At 42.7% G+C, this 21,667-nt stretch overlaps 1 protein-coding gene across 4 annotated transcripts in view; it reads left to right on the top strand.

Annotated features, from left to right (window-relative positions):
• The window catches only part of ATAD2 (ATPase family AAA domain containing 2), a 116,545-nt gene that overhangs the window by 22,465 nt on the left and 72,413 nt on the right, over window positions 1–21,667 (top strand). For all 4 annotated transcript variants that reach the window (XM_067531061.1, XM_067531077.1, XM_067531085.1 and 1 more), the window contains exons 7-11: window positions 6,167–6,280; window positions 8,600–8,717; window positions 10,954–11,067; window positions 19,248–19,356; window positions 19,644–19,759. In XM_067531061.1, the coding sequence (XP_067387162.1) occupies window positions 6,167–6,280; window positions 8,600–8,717; window positions 10,954–11,067; window positions 19,248–19,356; window positions 19,644–19,759 (571 nt within the window). The remainder of the gene's footprint in view (window positions 1–6,166; window positions 6,281–8,599; window positions 8,718–10,953; window positions 11,068–19,247; window positions 19,357–19,643; window positions 19,760–21,667) is intronic.

The following is a 21,667-nucleotide window of genomic DNA, read 5'->3' as shown; positions in this document are numbered from 1 at the left end:
ATTTTACAGTGCCTTTATGAATCATCCCAAATCTAATTCTTGTTACATAAAATTCTTAGTACATAAAGTTGTGGTGCTAAAAAAGGCTTGAAAAAGCAACTTGAGAAGTTACTGGCAAGTAGGAAGCTATCTCTAGTGAGCAGGGGGATGTAGATAATCAACTTTTACAGAATTTAAGCTTTCGCTTAAAAAAAAACGGGGGGGCGCAGTAACCCTCTGAATGTAAACTGATGTTGAGCTACTAGCTTTTGAGAAAACAAGGCAGCAAAGTTCTTTATTTAGAATCTTATACAACCCTACTTGTAGATCTGTCAACTCGAGTGAACTTTTTATTCAAAATAATTATTTTCATGACCTTATCAAACCCTTTTTTCCATGCTGGTTTTGGGTAGGGGGCTATCTTTTCTTATATATTTGGATGGTATTTAGCAGAATAGGGCCCTGATCTGATTTAAGGCTCTAGGCACTATCCCGGTATACACAGTATAGGATAGTCGTTTTCAGGTCTTCATTATGTTTTATCTGCTGCCCTTATTCTTTTCATAGTAGTAGTTGAAATTATCAGATTTCAGTCTCACATCACCTATTTAACACATTCCTGGTTAATATGTTTTGTAGGAGTTAGTGGTCATTTAGGCAGTTGTAGTTCTCACCTGTTTGTAGTTGAGGTGCCACTGTGGTTAGTCAAATGTAAATAATGGTATGTGATTCCTAAATGGCACTATTGTAAGTCTTGACATGTTTATTTCATGTTGGTAACAGTAACTTTAAGAGCAGGGAAGAAGACTGGTATGGCACTCTCCTCCTCCTCCTCTCCATCCCTAAACCATATAGCCCCCTTGCCAGCATTTTCAGCTCAGTTCAGCCTTCTCTTTCCATTCAATCAAGCCATTAGAGTATAAAAGGTTGCTCTTTGCTATCTGGTGCCCTCTGCTGCTTCATATGCATCACAGGCAGCAGCTCAGTAGAGGTTTGTGTGCTACTGGTTACATAAGTCAAGCTGCACACTGTTAGGCCCCAAGCCCTAACTATGTCCCGGCCTAGCCGGGCGTCCCACCACTGCTGCAGCCAGGCCTTCTTGGCCATCCCCCTTGCCCACGCAGTCTGCAGTCCAAGCTGGCTGCTTTCTCCCACACTTTGGCCAGCCCCTCTACTTCATGTGGGGATGGCACATCCTTAACTCTTCCTTCTTCTTCTAATAGTGTCCTTATGGGTACTCCACTGTAGATGTGCTTGCTTGTGTCCTTGTGTGCTGCTGATTCGAGAACTTTGGTAGCAGTGTCCATTAAACCTGCATATGTGCTGACTCCTTTTGCTCAGCCACAAGGCTAACCAGTGCATGCGGGCTAACCCCTGGAGGCTTAGTTCCTTCTCAACTGCCCCTGAAGAGAGGTGGAGCCATTAGCAATCAGTTTGCGATCATTAGCTTCTGTAGCATTTTTAGTAGTTGGTCTCAGTCTTAGTTATTGTTTTTCTCTCTATTTATATTCTCTTTAAAAATGAAACAAATCCCTCCCAACCCTTCCCCCCAAACCTTTAATCTTCCCCCCCCCCCCCTTTTTTCCCCATCAGGGACACCTTTCCCCAGTGGGGTGTGCCCAGTTCACTGGGCTTCAAGAAGTGCCTCTCATGCAAAGAGGCCATCACTGTGGCAGACAAACACTTGGTGCATATGCTATGTTGGGGAAGGCCACAGTCTGCAGAAATGTGGTCTCTGCAGCAACTCAGACCCAAGTCTCGAAAGGACAGGGAGTTGAAACACAGGATCATCTTGATGGAGACAGCCCTCCAACCTTCCCAGATCCATGCCGGGAGTCACCCAGAAAACACGAGTCTTTCTCACAGCCTTCAACATCCAGGAACTGGGGGCCAGAGAAATCAGCTGCAGACCCCTCTCGTAAGACATCAAAAAGAGCAGTGAGTCCCCAGAGTGAGTCCCGAGCTAGCTGCAAAAGTTCTCTGGTATACTCGGTACTGATGGCACTGAGACAATCAAAACCCAGTACTCATGACAGTCGTAAGCGGCAAGTACTGTTGATGTGCCTAACGACCTGATGGGCACAGGCACTGAGCCAACGGTACCGATGGAAAAAGGAGCAAAGAGCATTCCAGTAAGACGACGCTGCCAGTATGCGCTGTACCACTGGCACCGTCTTCTGTAACCTATCCAGCACCAGAGTGTTCATTGGGGGGGGGGCAAGATTCCCAACTCCCTCTGTACCGCCAACAGCACCAGGTTGGTTTGCACTGCAGGAATTCTGACACTCAAGAGAGCTCAGGGTATTTGATATACCAATCTCCCCTCTTCTTAGCATGAGGACCTTGGTACCGAGTCTTCTGCAGTACCATGCCATGCACCTCCACTTTCTGGTTGTGAATCAGATAGCAAGCCAGAGGAGGTTGTTTCCCACCACTCCATGGTATGGCCACCCAGGGCACTGCTACTGGGCTCTAACCCTCCACCCCAGTGGCCTTACTGGGATCCCCGGGCAGCATCTCTTCCCTGCACTTCTTGGGCTTCCAGCCTCACCCAAGAGCCTCCAAGACATTGTCCTTTGGCTGCAGCATCCAGAACCTCTGAATCTCCAGAGGAGAATATGGAGGAACAGGAGAGCAGAGTTGAGGAAGAGGTTACACCACTGTTACACCAAGAACCCCAGATGAGGCAGTCATGTCCCCGCCACCATCCTTAGCTGATGATTTCTGGCTGTTCCAGGACTTGGCAAAAAGAGCAGCAGACACACTGCAGATGCCCCTGGAAGAAGTCAAGGACGCTCACCACACATCCTGCACTCATCTTCATCCTCCATAATAGCCCTCCCCATCAATGAATCTACCCTGGACCCCACAAAAACTACATGGCAAACCCCAGCTTTGTAACACCTACTTGTAAACAGGCTGATTAAAAAATGTTACATCCCAGCTAGGGAGAGAGAATTTCTGTTTTCCACCCTCCCACTAACTCCATCATGATGGACATAGTAAACTCCCAGGGCCACCAGCACCAAATGAGATCCACCATTGTGATAAAAACTGGAAATGCTGGGACATCTTTGGGAAAAAGACCTACTCCTCTGCCACACTGCTGTTTTGAATAGCAAATTATCAAGCCTTAATAGTGAAATATAACTACATTAGTTATTCAAAACTCAACAGCTTTATTGATCAGCTCCCAGAGTCACAGCATGACCAGTTCCAAGCTATCCTCCAGGAAGGGCAGCTAGTAGCCAAAATAACGATACAGCAGCCCAGTCCATCTCCATGGCAACAGTTATGTAACATGAATCATGGTTACATCTCTCAGGCTTCCCTAAAAAGGTGCAGACAACTGTAGAAGACCTTCCCTTTCAAGGCACCAAGTTGTTTGCTGAAAAGACTGATGTATTCCTCCATTCCCTTAAAGATTCCACGGCTACTCTCCTCTCACTAGTTGTCTATATGCCTTAACAAAAGAGAAAATTTAGTCCGCAGCCCCAACATACATCCTGTACCTCTCAGTACCCAATTCAACACTTTTATGAACCTCAAAGAAAGAAATCTAGGTTTTCCAGATGCAAACCCTCAGGTCCACGGCCTTCCACGTCGCAACCATCCACCTCAAAACATAAATTGCCATGTTGGTCAAGGTGTCAACAGACCTCCCCCCTCAGTCACTACAGCTGAGCAGCCTACCTACCCATTTGGCTACCCCCTTGCCATGTTCTGCAGCACCTGGAAACACACAGCATTGGACCGATGGATCTTGGAAATCATTTGCAAAGGGTATTCCATCCACTTTACTTCCCTCCCCCTTTCCTCCCACAACCGCCTTTGCCGTCCCTCTTCAGGGACCTCTCTCACAAGAGTTTACTATGACAAGAAATAGATCACCACCTTGAATTAGGAGCTATAGAGCCAGTATCTCAACATCTAAGAGGAAAAAGTTTTTACTCTTGCTATTTCCTAATATCCAACAGGAAAGAATGTTGGAGACTATACTAGATCTCCGAGCACTCAACAAGTTTGTCAAAGCTCAAAAATTCAAGATGGTCATTCTAGCAACAATTATTCCAGCATTGGAACAGGGAAACAACCTTCCTGGTGGCAATCACCTTGACTATAAGAATAGGGGAAATTGCAGCTCTGATAGCACACCTCACTTATACACTATTCTTTCAGGACAAAGTCATGCTTGGGACACACCCAAAATCCACCCATAAGGTGACCTTCCCTTTTCATATGAACTAACTGATCCACCTTCAGACTTTTTACCCCAAGCCTACCATGATAACAGGGAGGCTATACTACACACACTAGATGTTAGGAGGGCCCTGGCCTTTTACTTGGATAGGATGAAGGCTTTTATAAAGTCTCCTAAGCTTTTCCTTTCTATTGCAGAGAGACTCAGCAATATCAGCCCAGAGACTGTCCAAGTGGGTCTTTGTCTAATGCAGATCATGTTATCAGGTTCAAAACATGACACCTCCAGATAGTATTCTCACACCCCACAAGGTCGATCTCATCCAGCGCCTTCCTCAAGAATGTCCCTCTTTCAGAAATCTGTAGCGACTTGGGCATCAGTTGATACCTCTGCAGAACATTATGCGATTACTAGAACTCTGCCTCTGATGCCATCTTTGGCTCCACAGGACTGTCATCGGTAACTGACTTGATTCCAAAGCCCCAACCCTCCAGTATGGATACTGCTTGAGTGTCACCTACACTGAAGCACCCATAGGGACACTACTCTGAAGAAGAGGAAGTTACTTACCTTCTGCAGTAATTATGGTTCTTTGAGATGTATGTTCCTATGGGTGCTCTACAACCCACTCTTCTCTCCTCGACTTCAAAGTTCTTGTGAATGACTGATTCTGTGGTAGAGAAGGAACTGAAGGGGGTTAGCCTGTGCACGCTAATTAATCTCATGGCTAGTCATGAGGGAAGTCTGTGCATGTGTGGGCCTACCAGATGCTGCTACCAAAGTTCTCTGATGCAAGCACACCTACAGTGGAGCACCCATAGGGGGACACATCGTTACTGCACAAGGTGAGTAACTTTTCACTGCATTTCAGAAGTTTAATTTGAGCTATTTTTAGGAGTCCTCTAGACCTCAGCACACACATGGGGGAAGATAGAGGGCCTCAACCCCCTTAGAACGGAATGGCCCCTAGAGCCCTTGTGGATGGCAGGGAAAGGCGTTCCAACCCACCCATAGAATCAGGCATCCCTTCCCCCCTCACTCCCAAGATCCTGGCACACACATAGGAGGGGATAATGTGGTGTTGACTGGTCACCCACCCCAATCTGCCTGACCCTTTCCCCTTCTTCCCTCATAATCCTCAAACACTTCTCCCCCTATTCCTGAACTTCCCAGCATAGCATTCACATGTGTAATTTATTTTCCTTTTGAAAATAGTTTGACTGTCTTCTGAATTATCTGCTGTACTCAGTTTACATTTCCCCAAAATAAAAAGCCCTTAACACAAGCAGATTGTAACATGCCTATAGTTCTTTCTCAGACTTCCGCAAAGGAAGGGTTTCAAACTTAAGATGCTTCAATGTAATTCACATTCAATGGCCATAGCATGTCCCCTTGAGCCATTCAGGTCAAGTGAAACTGGCTGGAAATCCTCTTATGTAGTCTTTCTGCACATGCCCATTGTAATGTATGTTTAGCACATTAGAGAACTAAAACCTTCCCTTAACATTTTCAGTATTGCATGGCACACTCTGGATTACAATCATGTGATTGAGACTATTTGGGGGGGATGATCAGAGCTTTGGTTTGACTACCAGGTATGTGCAAAAAAGGTTGGTAGAGTCAACCTTAAGAAATGCAGTTTTTGTTGGAAAGCTGTCTCTTGGGAACCCCTTGCTCAAATTACTACATATTTGCATCACTAACTCTACCCTGCACCATCATGAGGCACACCAAATTTCAAGGCAATCTGAGTAAGTATAAGGATTTTAGAGCACTTGGAAGAGTTATCCTTTAAACAGAAAGGGCTTTTGAACCTTAACATAGAAGAGCCCTCAGTATTTTGCTATCACATTAGTTAGCCAGGTTTCACAACCTTTTTTAATTGTTAAATGTAGTTGGTGGTATTTATGATATATATATAATAATCCAGTGAATTAAGTTTCTTGTTTTCCATTTAACTAAGGATAAGTGTAATTATAATTATAGAGTCATCGGAAGAAGAAGCTGAAGACCAAGAGGATGAGGATGGAGAAGATAATCAAAAGCGCTATGACCTTAGACAAAGGAAAACTGTTGTACGCTATCAGGCCCCATTGGAAAGTAGGTTGTGTATATCTTTTCTGGTGGCCTTGTTTTTTGTCTGTGGCTACAGAGGCTACAGAAACACACCATTTTTTCCAGAACAAACTTTTTCGTTTTCTTAGCTTTCCCTCCTTGTTTCTCCAGGGATACCTGGACTCTTTTATACACCCCTGCATCTTCTCCACTATTCTGAACTCAATGTGCTAGTAGCATACCTCTCTGTGTCCTGTAATTCTGTGATACACCAGTCAGTCTCAAATGGATTTAAATACTGCATTATCCATTCAGCATTAGCTTGCATGGTGTTAACCTGTAAAAGATCTTGTTAGGACTACTGCATAATTCAACCTATATATTTAGTTATTTCCAGTTTACAACATGATTGCTCTTCAACTTTATTTTGTAAGCTTCTAATAAATTATAAATTAATTTTACATAAGTCTGCTGTTTCCTGATCTTGATTTAAAATTTTCATTGAGAGAGTCACCCTAAATACTCTTGAAGAAACATTAACCAATAAAAATGACTTGCCAACCAACTTTCAGTGTTACTGTTTTCAATTGCTTTTTAAATGTAGGATTTCTTGAATCTTCTTATATCTAAATAAAGTTGGCATGCATTAACAAAAACAATGTAATTTCTAATAGGGCTATCTATTATTGCAATTATCTCAAGTGATTAACTCAAAACAAATTAACTCGATTAAAAAAATGAAACATGATTAATCACAGTTTTAATAGCATTGTTAAACAATAATAAAATACCAATTTAAATGTATTATAAATATTTTTGGATGTTTTTCTACATTTTTAAATATATTGATTTCAATTACAGCACAGGCTACAAAGTGTGCAGTGCTCACTTTATAATTTTTTTATTACAAATATTTGCACTGCAAAAAAAGATAAAACAAAAGAAATAGTATTTTTCAACTTACCTTATACAAGTACAATAGTGCAGTCTCTTTATCATGAAAGTGCAATTTACAAATATAGAAATGTTTTTTGTTACAAAACTGCACTCAAAAACAGAACAATGTAAGACTTTAGAGCCTATGAGTCCATTCAGTCTTACTTCTTGTTCGGCCAATCACTAACAGGTTTGCTTAAATTTACAGGACATAATGCTGCCCGCCTCTTATTCACAAGTCAACTGAAGGTGAGAACAGGCGTTCACATGGTACTTTTGTAGCTGGCATTTCAAGCTGTTTACGTGCCAGATATGCTAAACATTCATATGCACCTTCATGCTTCAACCACCATTTCAGAGGACATGCTGATGATGCTCATTAAAAAATAATGCGTTAATTAAATTTATGACTGAACTCCTTAGGGGAGAATTGTATGTCTCCTGCTCTGTGGTTTTACTCACATTCTGCCATGTATTTCATGTTATGGCAGTCTCAGTGACAGCCCAGCACATATTGTTCGATTTAAGAACACTTTCATTGCAGATTTGACAAAACGCAAAGAAGGTACCAATTTGAGATTTCTAAAAATAGCTACTGCACTCAACCCAAGGTTTTAAGAATCTGAAGTGCCTTTCAAAATCTGAGGTACAAAGTTTGAACATGGTGTCAGAAGTCTTAAAAGTCATCAGAAAAGAACAATCAATCTTCTTTTGGTAGTATCTGACTCTTGATGAAATGAATGTTCATCAGTCCGCACTGCTTTCGAGCAGAACCTGTCATCAGCATGGAAGCATGTGCTCTGGAATGGTAGCCATGTGAATGCCTGTTCTCACTTTCTGGTGACATTGTAAATAAGAAGCGTGCAGTATCTCTCATAAATGTAAAAGCAAACTTGTTTGTCTTAGTGATAGGCTGAACAAGAAGTAGGACTGAGTGCACTTGTAGGCTCTAAAGTTTTATATTGTTTCATTTTTGAGTGCAGTTATGGAAAAAAATCTAAACCTGTAAGTTGCACTTTCAAGATAAATAGATTGCACTACAGTACCTGTATGAGATTAATTGAAAAATACTATTATCTGTTTTACAGTGCAAAATTTTTAATAAAAATAATATATAGTGAGCACTGTATTGATTGTGAGTGTTATAACTGAAACCAATATATTTTAAAATGTAGGAAACATCCAAAAATATATAAATAAATGGTATTCTATTATTGTTGAACAGTGCGGTTAAAACGGCAATTAATTATGATTTTTTAATTTTGCAATAAATTGTAATTAATTTTTAATAGTTTAATAATTAAATCCTAATGTTGACTCTCACCTGTCCGATAATACTTCACTTGTGTTTCCTGCTCTTTGTGTTATTTACTCTGATTTAAAGATCTACTAGAATTATCCTAAATTAAACTTGTTTGCTTTTAATAGAGCCAAGGCATCAAAGAAAGCCCAAGCTATTTTATACTGATCCATCCTCTCCTGTGAGACGAAGATACTCTTTTAACTCTGCAGGACCGCGAAGTCCCTACTGCAAAAGGATTAACAGGTTGGTATATGGATGGTGATTGTTCTCATTTATCCATATTGGTGACAGTAACATCATGGAACGTTGCTTAAAATTACTTTGAGTAGTAATAGTTGTGGTTGCTGGTTATGACTCTGTTAAGGTTGGATTCCATTTTGCCCTTAAAGCAAGGATTGAAACTCTCTATTACATATGAAAGATAGTCTATCTTCCCCAAATGTACAGCATTACTTTTGGGTGTAGAATGATTTTCTGAAAATTTATAAATAAATCTAGCTTGATACAAAATGTTAAAAGTGAGTAGTTTTAGAAATTTAGCATGTCAATCTTTGCTTTATTCCAAATAATTTCAATAATGAAATATAATGTAGACTTTTCAACTTCCATAGAGATAAAATTGTTATCTTATGAACCGGTTATTTGAAGACATTAGTATGTAATTGTTATTTACACTTGTATCTAATTGTTACGATCTAGGCTAAAGACAGTCAGGTCAACAGCTCAGGTAATCCTTAAGTGGGGCCATTGTGATATTAGAAGTAACTCAACCAATATCTATTCTTCCTCTACAACTAATCTGCATGCAGCCGTTCTATTGGTTGTAATGGTCCTATGGTGTAAGGAAGACTGAAGAATCAAGAGTTTTCATTGGTAGATTACTTGACTGAACTGACACTGGTCTTTGGCGGATCCTACTATACTATTTAAGACTACATATTAGTTTGGGCATTGGTGCTTGTAAGGCTCCACATGGTGCTGTTGTCTTGGCTCAACTGGGCACTGAAGCAGCACTGGTGTAGAGAGCTAAACCAGAAGCACAGGTTTTCACTTACTGTTGATCTTGGTAGAAGCCTTCTGAACCAGTAAGTCCAGTTGCAGGTTAAGGGCCAGATTCACCAGTACAATTCAGCTGATTTGCACTGTTCTGGTGTACCTATGTACCTATGCCTTTAAAAAATTAATTTAAGGTTGATACTACATATCTTCATATCATTAGAAATATTTCACAGTAGCACACTCTTTGGATTTCTTGTTTAATTTTGTATGACATTTTAGATAATTTTTAAAAAAACAAGGCAATTCCTAAATAAAAAAACTTAAGATGGGAGTTAAGCATGAGTGTACGTATCTGTAACATAAGGGTAAAGAACATAACAGATGTTGTAATTATCCTGCAGACAAACCTGGGAAATTCAGTTATTTTTACAATGAAAAGAAATCCAAATGTGCTAAGATATGGAAATACAGTTATGACACCTAAATAACTTTAACTCTGCCCTGCCATGACACAGTTCAATAAAGGGTTTATTTGGGTGCCATTACTCTATTCTTTCATACTTTCACACATTTGAATTTATTTTCTACCTTAAACTCTGATTTGTAACAAATGTAACAATCCTGGGTTTGTAATGTTTGTTTTTGGGGATAATTACAACATCCACATAATGCTTTTTACCCTTTAGTTACTGATAGGTACTCTCACTCACTCTTAACTCACATCTTAAAATAATTGCAGTTTTTTTTCCCACTGAGATTTTATATTTAATACTTTTGAGTATAAAAACTTTGTCCAGGATCTTCAAAAGTGACTAGTGGTTTTTGGATGTCTAAATTTTTTTATCCCCAACTTGAAAATGTTAAAGGGCACTCTGCTTCAGAGAGTGTGTGCTCAGTACTTTCTGAAAAACGGGATCCTTTAAAGTGTCAGTTTGGGTAACCAAGATCAGTTGTCGCATATGAAATATTGGCCATAGAATTTTACCTTTTTAAAGTAAACATTTTACCTCTTTCAGTATAAAAATAGTTTTGTTCCAGTGAGGATTCCTATATATTTTTTCTTAGGGAAGGATATAACAAATAGGGAAGCAATCCTACATTTACAGAGCATGGACTAGATAACCTAATGGATCTTTACCCTCTGTACATTCTGAGGTGGAATTTGGAATGAACACAGGGCTGGCCTGAGCTACGGTCTGACTGGGCAACAGCTTGGGGCGCCTGATTGTATGGGGCGCCAAAATGTTTTTACCTTCCATTGCTGATATGCAAGGGTAAGATGCGGTGGGAAATTCAAATGTGAAACTGACAAGCTGCCGCAGAAATTGAAGGAGCTGCCAGGTTATAATGTCTGCCCGGGGTGCAAGAATGGCTTGGGCCAGCCCTGAATGAACAGTTGTTAACTTGACCATAACTTTTCACAGTGAGCACGTACTTAAGCTTGTTACTGTTTTTCTTTAAACATTTTATTATAATACAGACGAAAGCACGCAATCCATAACAGTGATTCCACATCCTCCTCCTCCTCCTCTTCTGAGGATGAGCAACGTTTTGAAAGGCGTAGGAAATGCAGTCATAACAGAGCATTAAGCCGGTAAGTATAATTAAGTAGCTTCTCCCCTCTCTCATCCCATGGGAGAAATGGCATCTGTACATATGTAAAATTTTAGTCTCTTCAATCTTAAATTGTGACCACTTGTAGTCAAATATTTTGCTATATTTAACTTTTAAATAAATTTGGTCTTTTTGAAATTGACTGTATCAGAAACTGGATTTGTTTTTAAAGAACCTCTTATAGCTGTACTGAATTTAAAATATTTTTTTAATGTACCAGGTTCTTCTGCTGCCCTGTTTACAAGGGTATTTTATCAAGGGAGAAATGGTGATACTGTACTGTAAAATGCAAAAATAAACTTAAAAAAATCAAGAAAATGATGGATGTTTTGTAATCTTTTTTAGGGCTGTCAAACCAATAAAAATAGTTGTGATTAATTGCAGTTTTAATCGCACTATTAAACAAATATAGAATACCAATTTAAATATATTATAAATATTTTTAGATGTTTTCTAAATTTTCAAATATATTGATTTCAATTACAGTAGAGAATACATAGTTTACAGTGCTCACTTTATTTTTGATAACATATTTGCAGTGTAAAAAAGAAAAAAGAAATAGTATTTTTCAGTTCACCTCATACAAGTACTGAGGTGCAATCTCTTTATCGTGAAAATGCAACTTACAGCTGTAGATTTTTTTTTGTTACACAACTGTACTCAAAAACAAAACAATGTGAAACTTTAGAGCCTACAAATCCACTCAGTCCTACTTCCTTGTTCAGCCAATTGCTAAGATGAACAAGTTTGTTTACATTTATAAGAGATAATGCTGCCCACTTCTTATTTACAATGTCACCTGAAAGTGAGAACAGTCGTTCCCATGGCAGTGTTGTAGCTGGCACTGCCAAAGTATTTACATGCCAGATATGCTCAAAATTTGTATGCCCCTTCATGCTTCAACCACCATTCCAGAGGACATGCTTCCATGCTGTTGATGGGTTCTGCTCGATATCAATCCAAATCAGTGCAGATTGATGTTCATTTTCGTCATCTGAGTTAGATGCCACCATCAGAAGGTTGATTTTCTTTTTTGGTGGGTCAGGTGCTGGTTCAGGTTCAAGGTTCTTCAAGTGCTTGCTCATGTCAATTCCAAGGTGCGTGCGTGCCATGTGCATAGTCATAGAAAGGTTCTTCCCTTAGTGGTATCCATAGGGTTGGCTCTGGAGCCCACTGGAATTGCACCTTCATGGCACCCTATATAGGGCTCTGCCAACCCCCTGCCTCTTCAGTTCCTTCTTAGCACCTGTGATGGTTGGCTGGAATCCATTCTCTTACCTAGCAAAGGTCTTCTTCTCAGTGGTTATCTAGTGGTGATCTGTAAATAGTTAGATTAGAGATAAGTGTTAAGTGTTGTTCTTCTAGAATTAGATTATAGTAGTTGTAGCAGATAGATCCCTTAAGGAATCATCCTTCTCTCCTCCTTCCCCTCTCCCCTCCCCTCCCCCTTTCCGGAGGCCGGGGTATGCCTCGGTCCCCTGGATTCAAATTGTGTGGAGCTTGCAAGAAACCCATGCCCAGAAGTGACCCGCACTATACTACCTGCCTCAAGTGCCTTGGAGAGACCCACCAGAAGGACCGCTGCAAGATTTGCGAAGACTTTCGTCCCTGGATTAAAAACGTGAGAAGCCAGAGGTTAAAGTTTATTCTCATGGAGGCGGCCCTCTGACTATCTCCGAGTCCATCGGAACCGGTGCCCAGCATGTCAGCCTCAATCTGGAGTGCACCAGCATCCGTGCAAGATCCGGTGCTGAGGAAGGACTCTGGTTCAAGAGACCCTTGGCACCGCCATGGGTCACCGGCACTGAGGGACACCTCGAGAGCACAACACCACTCTCATTCCCCTGTTCCAAAGAAGAGGCAAAAGAAAACAGATAGGGGACGCTCGCCAACACCCAAACTATCAGGGCATAAGAGTGCAAGTGGAGTGTGACCCACTCCACTGCCATGGCGCCATTGACTCTGGCCCCTGAGAGGGGTGTGTTGAGTCTGGTGCCTACAAACTCTCCTCCCATGGAGTTTGAGGAGGAGGACTTACAACTTCCTTTCACTCTGGAGACTTTTGAGGTGGCCAGAGAGCTCATTGAAAGCACGGTGCTGCCTCTACAGACCCGTGAAAGGCCAGAGAGACAGAACCCAGTGCTGAGGAAACGTCTGGAACCATCTAAGTATAAGACCACGATGATGTCCCATCAACCATTGTCCCGGCACCCTTCACTGGCACTGAGGGGCATTCAATGCTGGCACCGAGCCTGATGACACTGAACTAGAACACCCAGTACCGCAGGACCTCCTGGGCACAGAGGCTCAGGAGACCACCTCCGTAAGGGAATTGTTTTCATCCTCACTTTACAAGGCAATTGCTGGCTCCTCACTGGCATCAGCAGTGGAGGACAGTATGGCCCACCAGAAACTCCTCCCTAGAATCACCCTAAACATGGGGCTCTCCAGGTTGCAGAGATTTCCGAAGGGGGAGTTGACCCAATGACAGACATTTTAACCCCATCAGGACCAGTCAAGGCAGACTTGCCTTTTACAAAGACAGTTCATCAGCCCACAAAGGCACTGTGAGCCTCAATTCCCCTGACTGCCAGAAAAGTGGAGCAAAAGTGCTTTGTCCCCTCTAATGACTACGAGTACCTCTATCCCCACCCTTCCGCCCTCCGGGGTCTTTGATAGTTGCAGCAGCAAACAAGAGGGCGAGGTAGGGTAACCAAGGTCGTACACCTAAGGCAAAGGAGGCAAAAAATATGGACCTGTTCGACAGATAGGTATATTCCACTAGGGACCTCCAACTCCATGTGGCAAACCATCAGGCGGTTTTGAGCAGGTACTTTTCCAACACCTGGGGCTCTATGCTGAAGTTTGCAGAATCCATCCCTCCTGATTCTAAGAAGGAATTCATAACCCTAGTGGAGGAGAGCAATGCAACCGCGAAGGCATCACTTCAAGGGGCACTCAACGCAGCAGAGGCAGCAGCCCACTCCATGGCTGCGGGAGTAGCGATATGCCTCAGTTCTTGGCTGCAGGCGTTGGCCTCCCTCCTGAGGTCCAACAGGCTATTCAGGACCTTCCTTTCAAGGGTCAGTCCTTGTTTTCCAATCAGTCTGACTACAAGCTGTATAGTCTCAAGGACAATAGGACAACCCTTAAGTCCCTGGGCCTGTGCTCTCCAGCACCCCAAAAGAGGCATTTCAAGCCTCAGATGCTGCCTCGTTTTTATCAGCCACATCAAAGGCAAGACTTTTGGCCATGGGAAAGGCAGGAACTACAGGAAGAGACCTTCTCAGGCTTCCTCCAGCCAAGGGGCAGACCACACAAAACAACCCCAGGGCCAAAACATAACTTTTGAGTGTGCACCCGAGAACAGTTTACTAACCCAAGCCCTGGATCCTCCACATCTCTTGTTTTCAAACTGCTTATTCCACTTCTACTGTGTGCTGGCTCAGATTGTCAGATTGCTGGGTACTATGCATGGTAGAACTGGGATTCTTTATCCATTTCAGCTCCCTTCCACCCTCATGACCCCCATCCTCCCCACCCCTCTTTAGGGACCCCTCTCACGAACAACTTCTGGTTCAAGACATGAAAGAACGTCTAAAGACAGGAGCAGTGGAAGAGGTTCCTTGGAAGCTAAGGGGAAGGGGATTCTATTCCTGATACTTCTTAATCCCAAAAGCCAAGGGTGGTCTCAAACCTACCCTAGACTTGCAAAACCTCAACAGATACATGAAGAAGCTGAGGTTCTGCATGGTCTCCTTGGGATCCATTATTTCTTCCCTGGATCAAGGAGATTGGTATGCTGCTCTCAACCTAAAGGATGCGTACTTCCATGTGGTGTTTATCCCAAAACACAGAAGGTTCCTCTGCTTTGTAGTCAACCAGTCACACTGCCAATTTAAGGTACTTCCATTTGATCTCCCAGAGCATTCACGAAGTGCATGACAGTTGTGGCCACATTTCTCAGAAAGTGGAAGATACAGGTTTATCCACTCTTGGATGATTGGCTAATGAAGGGTCCTTCCAGGCAACCGGTGGAAGTGGACATAAAATTCATAAAATTGACGTTGGACGGATTAGGCCTCCTGTTCAATGTGCAGAAGTCAATCCTGATTCCTACCCAGAGGATAGAATTCATAGGGGCAGTTATAGACTCGAACCAGGCCAAGGCCTACCTTCCAGTCTCATGATTCTGAGCCATATGCTCCATCATAGAGGAATGGAAATGACATCCCATGACCACAGTCAGAAACTGCCTGAAACCGTTGAGCCATCTGGCAGCATGCACTTACGTAGTCCAACATACCAGACTGTGTCTCAGGCCTCTGCAGACATGACTGGCCTCAGTCTACCTACCATACTGGGATTGCATTGACAGGGTAGTATCCGTCCCACTATTCTTGTTGGAAACGCTCCACTGGTGGCTAGACCCACGAGCGGTCTGTGCAGGAGTCCCCTTCATTCCCTCGCCTCCCTCCGTGACCTTAGTAACCGACGTTTCAGACACAGATGGGAGGGTGCTCATCTAGGATGCCTCAAGACTTGGGCTTTGGTCTCTGGAAGATCTCTCGACCCACATCAATGTGAGAGTGCTAAGGGTGGTATGCTGTTCCTGTCAAGCCTTCAGTATCCATCAGGAAGGCAAATGCGTTTTGATAAGAACAGACAACACAACAGCACTATTCTATATAAACAGACAGACAGGGTGAAGCTCACTTCTCTCCCCTGTGCAAGGAAGCCTTTGACCTGTGGCACTTCTGCATAGCTCACACAATCTATCTAGAAGTGTCCTACCTACCGGGGTCTCAGAATGTGCTGGCAGACTACCTCAGCAGGTCAGTTCCCACCCACGAATGGTCCCTCCATCCAGATGTGGTGAATGACATCTTCTGGAGTTGGGCGATTCCCCACATAGACTTATTCATGAGGAAATGAACACAGTTCTGCTCATTCCAAACCGCAGCCTGGAGTCAAATGTGGATGCATACCTCATTCTGTGGATAGGGCACCTGTTCTACACATTCCCTCTAATACATCTGGTTCACAGGTCCTTCTGAAGATCAGCAGGGAAAGCTTGGCAATAATCTTGATAGCCCCGTCTTGGCCACGCCAGCACTACATTCACGCTTCTCAAATTCTCCGTGGAGACTTCCATCAGTCTTCCACTAGTACCAGACCTAATCGCTCAGGATCACAGAAGCCTTCGCCACTCAAACATACAATCCCTGTATCTTATGGTGTGGAAGCTCCATGGTTGAACCTCCAGGAGACTGAATGTTCAGAGCAGGTCAGGGAGGTCCTCCTGGGTAGTTGAAAACCCTCCACTAGGGCGGGATACCTACCTGGCCAAATGGAAGAGATTCTCCATTTGGTCCACGCAGAAGGGCACTTCACCCAAATTGTCATCCATACCTCTTATCTTGGACTTTCTGTTACACCTGATGTTACAGCATCAGGGACTGTCAATATTATTAATTAAGGTATATTTGGCTGCAGTTTCAGCCTTTCATCTTTGGGTAGCAGGCTGATTGGTCCTGGGAAATCCTACAGTAAGTAACTTCCTTAAGGGCCTTGACAGGCTGCTACCTCAGACACATCAGCTGGTTCTATCTGGTACTATCAGTTTTGATGAAGCCTCCATTCGTGCCATTAGCAACATGCTCTTATACCTAACATGGAAGGTAGCCTTTCTAGTGGCCATCACTTCGGCCAGAAGTGTTTCAGAACTTAAGACCCTCACATACGGTCGTCTTCAAGGGCAAGGTTCCGCCTCTGCCTTCACTCAGCCTTCCTTCCAAAGGTAGTGTCACAGTTCCATTTGAACCAGGACATATTCCTCCTAGTCTTTTACCCCAAACTGCACGCCAGCAGCTGTGAGCAAAAGCTTAATTCACTGGATGTTAGGAGGGTGTTCGCAATCTATGTTGAAAGAACAAAACCGTTTAGGAAAACATCTCAACTGTTTGTAGCAGCAGCAGATAGGATGAAGAGTCCTCCGGTCTGATTTCAAAGAATCTCATCATGGATCACGTCATGTATCAAGGCCTGTTACAACCTAGCAAATGTACCAACCCCAGCACTGACAGCCCTCTCCACAAGGGCCCAGGTATCCTCAACCGCATTTCTAGCTCAGGTCCCGATTCAGGACATATGTAGGGCCGCGACATGGTTGTCCATCCACACCTTTGTGGCACACTATGCCATTACCCATCAAGCCAGAGATGATGCAGCAGTTGGTAGGGCAGTGCTCCAATCTGTAGTCTGTTGACCCCTCCTCCTACGGGGTTGCTTGGGAGTAATCTACTTGGAATTGAAAAGAGCAAGCATTTGAAGAAGAAAAGACAGTTACTAACCTTCTGAAACTGTTTTTCTTCGAGATGTGTTGCTCATGTCCATTCCAAGACCCATCCGCCTACCCCTCTGTTGGAGTTTGCCAGCAGGAAGGAACTGAATAGGCAGGGGGTCAGCATAGCCCCATATAGGGCACAATGAAGGCCAGGGAGCCCCAGAGCCAACCCTACGGGTACCACTAGGGAAAAAGCCTTCCAGTGACTGTGCACACAATGCACATGCACCTACTTGGAATGGCAGTATGTCTTGAACAACAGTTACAGGACGTTAGGCCTGCTCTACATTAGAGAGCTTTGTTGACAAAAGTCAGCTTTAGTGCTGGTGTACACACACGCCCGCCCGCCCGCCGACAAAACTGCCCTGTTTTTTTCAACAAAGTAAAACGAGTGTGAAAGGTGTAGGGCTTTTGTCAGCAGAGCTAGGGCGACAGTGTCTGCTGGAGCACTGAAATTGACCAGAAAGCCGGGTGGCTGGTTCCCACTCCCAGCTGCTCAAAGCCTAGGGCAGCTGGTTCCCCAGTCCCAGCTGCAGGCAGCTGGAGTCCAGCTGTAGCTGGGACTGGACGGGATGTGGTGGTAGGTGACTGCTGCCCACTGCCAGCCTGGACGTGCGTAGCTGCTGTCCCGCTCGGCTCCCCAGCACGCAGGTTGCTGCTGCCCTGCTCCCTCCTGCAAGCCAGACCTGGGCAGCTCCCCGGGATGCAGGTGGCTGCCGCCTGGCTCCCCAGGACGTGTCAGAACCTGGGCGGGAGGCAGGCATCTGGAACCCAGCTCCCGGCTGCATACCAGCATGCGGGTGGCTGCCTCTGGGCTGCCTAGCATGCGTGGCTGCCGTCCAACTCCAGGGTAGGATGCGGGCAGCTGCCCCCGGCTGGGACCGGGGAGCGGAGGGGGCAGCCCAAAGGGAGCCCAGGAGTCTCCTGGCAGAGAGCTGAGAGATGAGACTCATCACTCCTCCTAGTGAGGATTCACTCCATCGACCCAAGGAGAGCAGTGTGTACATCAGCCACCGCTGTAATTATGGCAGTGGCTGAAAGTCGTTTTATGTTGACTTATTTTTCTACTGTAGACAAGGCCTTAGTAACAATATTTTTCCACACTGGAGCATTACTCTTTTAAGACATCTGATCATGTTCATCCCTCTCAGATTTTGGATGGGACTTCAGATTCTTAAACCTTGGGTGAGTGGTGTAACTATCTTTAGAAATCTCATGTTGGTACCTTTGCATTTTCTCAAATCTGCAGTAAAAGTGTTCTTAAATCAAACAACATATGCTGGATCGTCATCCGAGATTGCCATAAAACAAAATATATGGCAGAATGTGGGTAAAACCATTGTGCAGGAGACCTACAATTCTCCCCCAAGGAGTTCAGTCACAAATTTAATTAACTCTGGTTTTTTTAACAAGCGTCATCTGCATGGAAGCATGTTGCTATTCCAGATCTGAGTATAGAAAAAACCCATCTGTGAGAGAATGATTTTCATCATGAAAAGTAACCTAAGTTCACGATGTCCAAAAGTGAACAAAGGAGGAAGATACGTTGTTCCACATACCACCAAAGTTCTTTGGGGTAGGATTCTCAAAAGTGCCCAGGTAATTTAGGAGCACAAATCCTTAGCACACCAAGGAAGTTGGTGGTATTTAGGATAACTGACCCCTCTTCCTTTGTTCATAGTTGGACACTGTGAACTTAATTAGTTCAGGATTTGTTAGAGCTTATCATAAGTTTGTATAATTTGCCAAGAAAAATCTGGTTATATCTTACTTTAGATAGTGTCTGTCCTCCCCTTTTCTTGTCTTCAAATCAGGTGTCTTCCACTAAACATTCGGAGAGATGAATTAAAGGGAGTTCACAAGGATCGGATGAAAATTGGAGCAAGCCTTGCTGATGTTGATCCAATGCAAATAGATTTTTCAGTAAGTACTTTGTCTCAAATGCTGTCAGTTAAAACTCTTTCAGTCAATGGGTAACTTTGTTATGGAAAAACTCTACAATCTCTTTACAGCTACCATTGCATAGAAGCCCCCCTCAACATGCTTCAAAACTGCCATGAATGCCAAGTACATTTTCTTTTGTAGTTGCATATAATGTCTTCTGTTCTTGGATGCTTACGAGTATAATCATGTTGTTGACCCAACTTTCTTTGAAGCATATATGAAATGTATGATTTCTTTTTTTGTTTTTTTAACTCTCCCTGCATTAGGTACGATTTGATAGTGTGGGTGGACTATCTAGCCATATTTCAGCTCTAAAAGAGATGGTAGTTTTTCCATTGCTTTATCCAGAAGTATTTGAGAGATTCAGAATTCAGCCTCCAAGGTAATGTGAAGTGTATTGCAACTTGAAAACTCATGCTCTTTTTTACAGAAGAATATTGTATTTTAAGTATCTGTCCACCTTTTCATGTCATAAAGTGTTCATGTGCCAATTTTATCAAACTCTAAAAGACAAAGACTTTAAACAGACAAAACCCAGAATGTACAGAGTTTCAAGATTCATATAATACCTAGTCAAAATTAGAGATATAATGTTTGGCCTTTAAGATGAAGGTATACTCTGAAAAGTGACTCAGTAAAATTGCCATTTTTACTGTCTATATTTGTATTTTATTTCATAAAAATTTGTTTAATTTACAAGCAGAGGGATTTTCTAGCTATCAGCGCTGCAAACTTATTCTGACATCTACAAGTCAGTACTCGAGAAGCTGCGATCAGAATACTAGCGAAGTTCTTTGTTATCCATGGACCAAAATAAAAATGTAGCTCCCCCTCTCAGAGCTGTATGCATTGCTAACTGCAGTGCAGTAATAGATGACTATTTTAGATAGTAAGGTATTTAGTAGTAAGTGTTCCATAATACTGAAGTATTGGGATATAACTTCAGACAAACACAATGAGCAGATGGGATTAAGCAGATGCCACTTTTACATAGTTTTACTGCTTTGCTTCCTGTACAGTGTCAATAAAATGTCCCCTCCTCTCCCTCCCCCCCCCAAAAAAAAATCCTGCTGAATGAAATGCATGAAAACCTACTACAATATAATTTAATTTTTCTTTTTCAGTAATATATAATATTACAAATAACACATTTTTTTAAAACCTGAGAAGTTTATTGGTTTTTTCCCCCCTTGAATATCCCTTTAGAATGACTTAAATAACGTGACCTAACTGCCAACTCTAAAAGTTAGTATCTGGAAATCAATGTTAGATTTTTTTTCAGCTGCAGACATCCTCCTCCTCCTATCATCTCAGCAGATTCTGGAAACAGAACCTGGAAATTTAAATCTTGTAAGGGAGGAATAATTAAACATTTTATTGCCAAGTTGTAATTCTTTGGAAAAAAAGGGCTTTGAATTGAATCGGTCTGCATCTTTTTTGTAGGGTTGGACTGAATGTTGGGCATGTCCTGTTCATGGTCAAGTCACTTATTCTAGGTGAATAATACTTCCTTTCTATTCTACCTCCTCCTCCATGTATCTAGTTAGATTATAAGCTCTTTGGGGCATGAACTGTCTACTGTGTGGTATGAACAGTGCCTTACACAATGGGGCCCAAATCTCAGTTGGGGCCTCTATTTGCTACACTAATAAATATTTGCTACAGATACTATAATATGTATTGGTGGGCCATTACAGTTGTTTTTTTCTTTGCAACCATAGACATATCAGCCTCAGGAATCCCCTTCCGTATTATCCTCTCAGGTTCTAAAATTACATTGGTGACCTGAGATTAAATGACAAACAAAGAAGATGGAGCACCAGTGGTAGAAAATGTACTTCTGATCTGACTGTAGCACAGAGACTTTAAATTCCTAATGCTGTGTCTTTGGAGATGCTTTACAGTTTGGGAGAAAAATAAACAAGTTTTCCTGTTACCAATAGTTCAAAGACAAGATTGATAGGACCTATGGAAATCTGACACCAGGGACAGTATGTGTGCAGGAAACAGAAAATACATCTTTTTCTCTGGTTGCTTTAAGCAGACTCAAACCTAGAAGTGATGAGTAAGCATTGCTTAGTCACCTCCATGTTGGACCCTACCTCTTGTGGCTATTAAGACAGTGAGTAGGGTGCGGGCTCATTATAGCTTCCAATTTATTTTTTTGTTCAAGCTATCTATTAAACAAATGGCTGTTAGATTCTTTCTCTGTCTATTGTGACAGCTCTTCCTCTATCTCGGTGGGTCCAGAGCGTCCTGCTAGCGGTAGGTCAGGGAACTGCTTCACCGC

Source organism: Emydura macquarii, unplaced genomic scaffold (assembly GCF_026122565.2).
Source record: "Emydura macquarii macquarii isolate MOO-44397 ecotype Brisbane River unplaced genomic scaffold, CSIRO-AGI_Emac_v2 contig_369, whole genome shotgun sequence".
Classification (NCBI taxonomy): domain Eukaryota; kingdom Metazoa; phylum Chordata; order Testudines; family Chelidae; genus Emydura; species Emydura macquarii.
The sequence above is the reverse complement of the archived record's forward strand: the minus strand, read 5'-3'. Positions and strand labels throughout refer to the sequence as shown.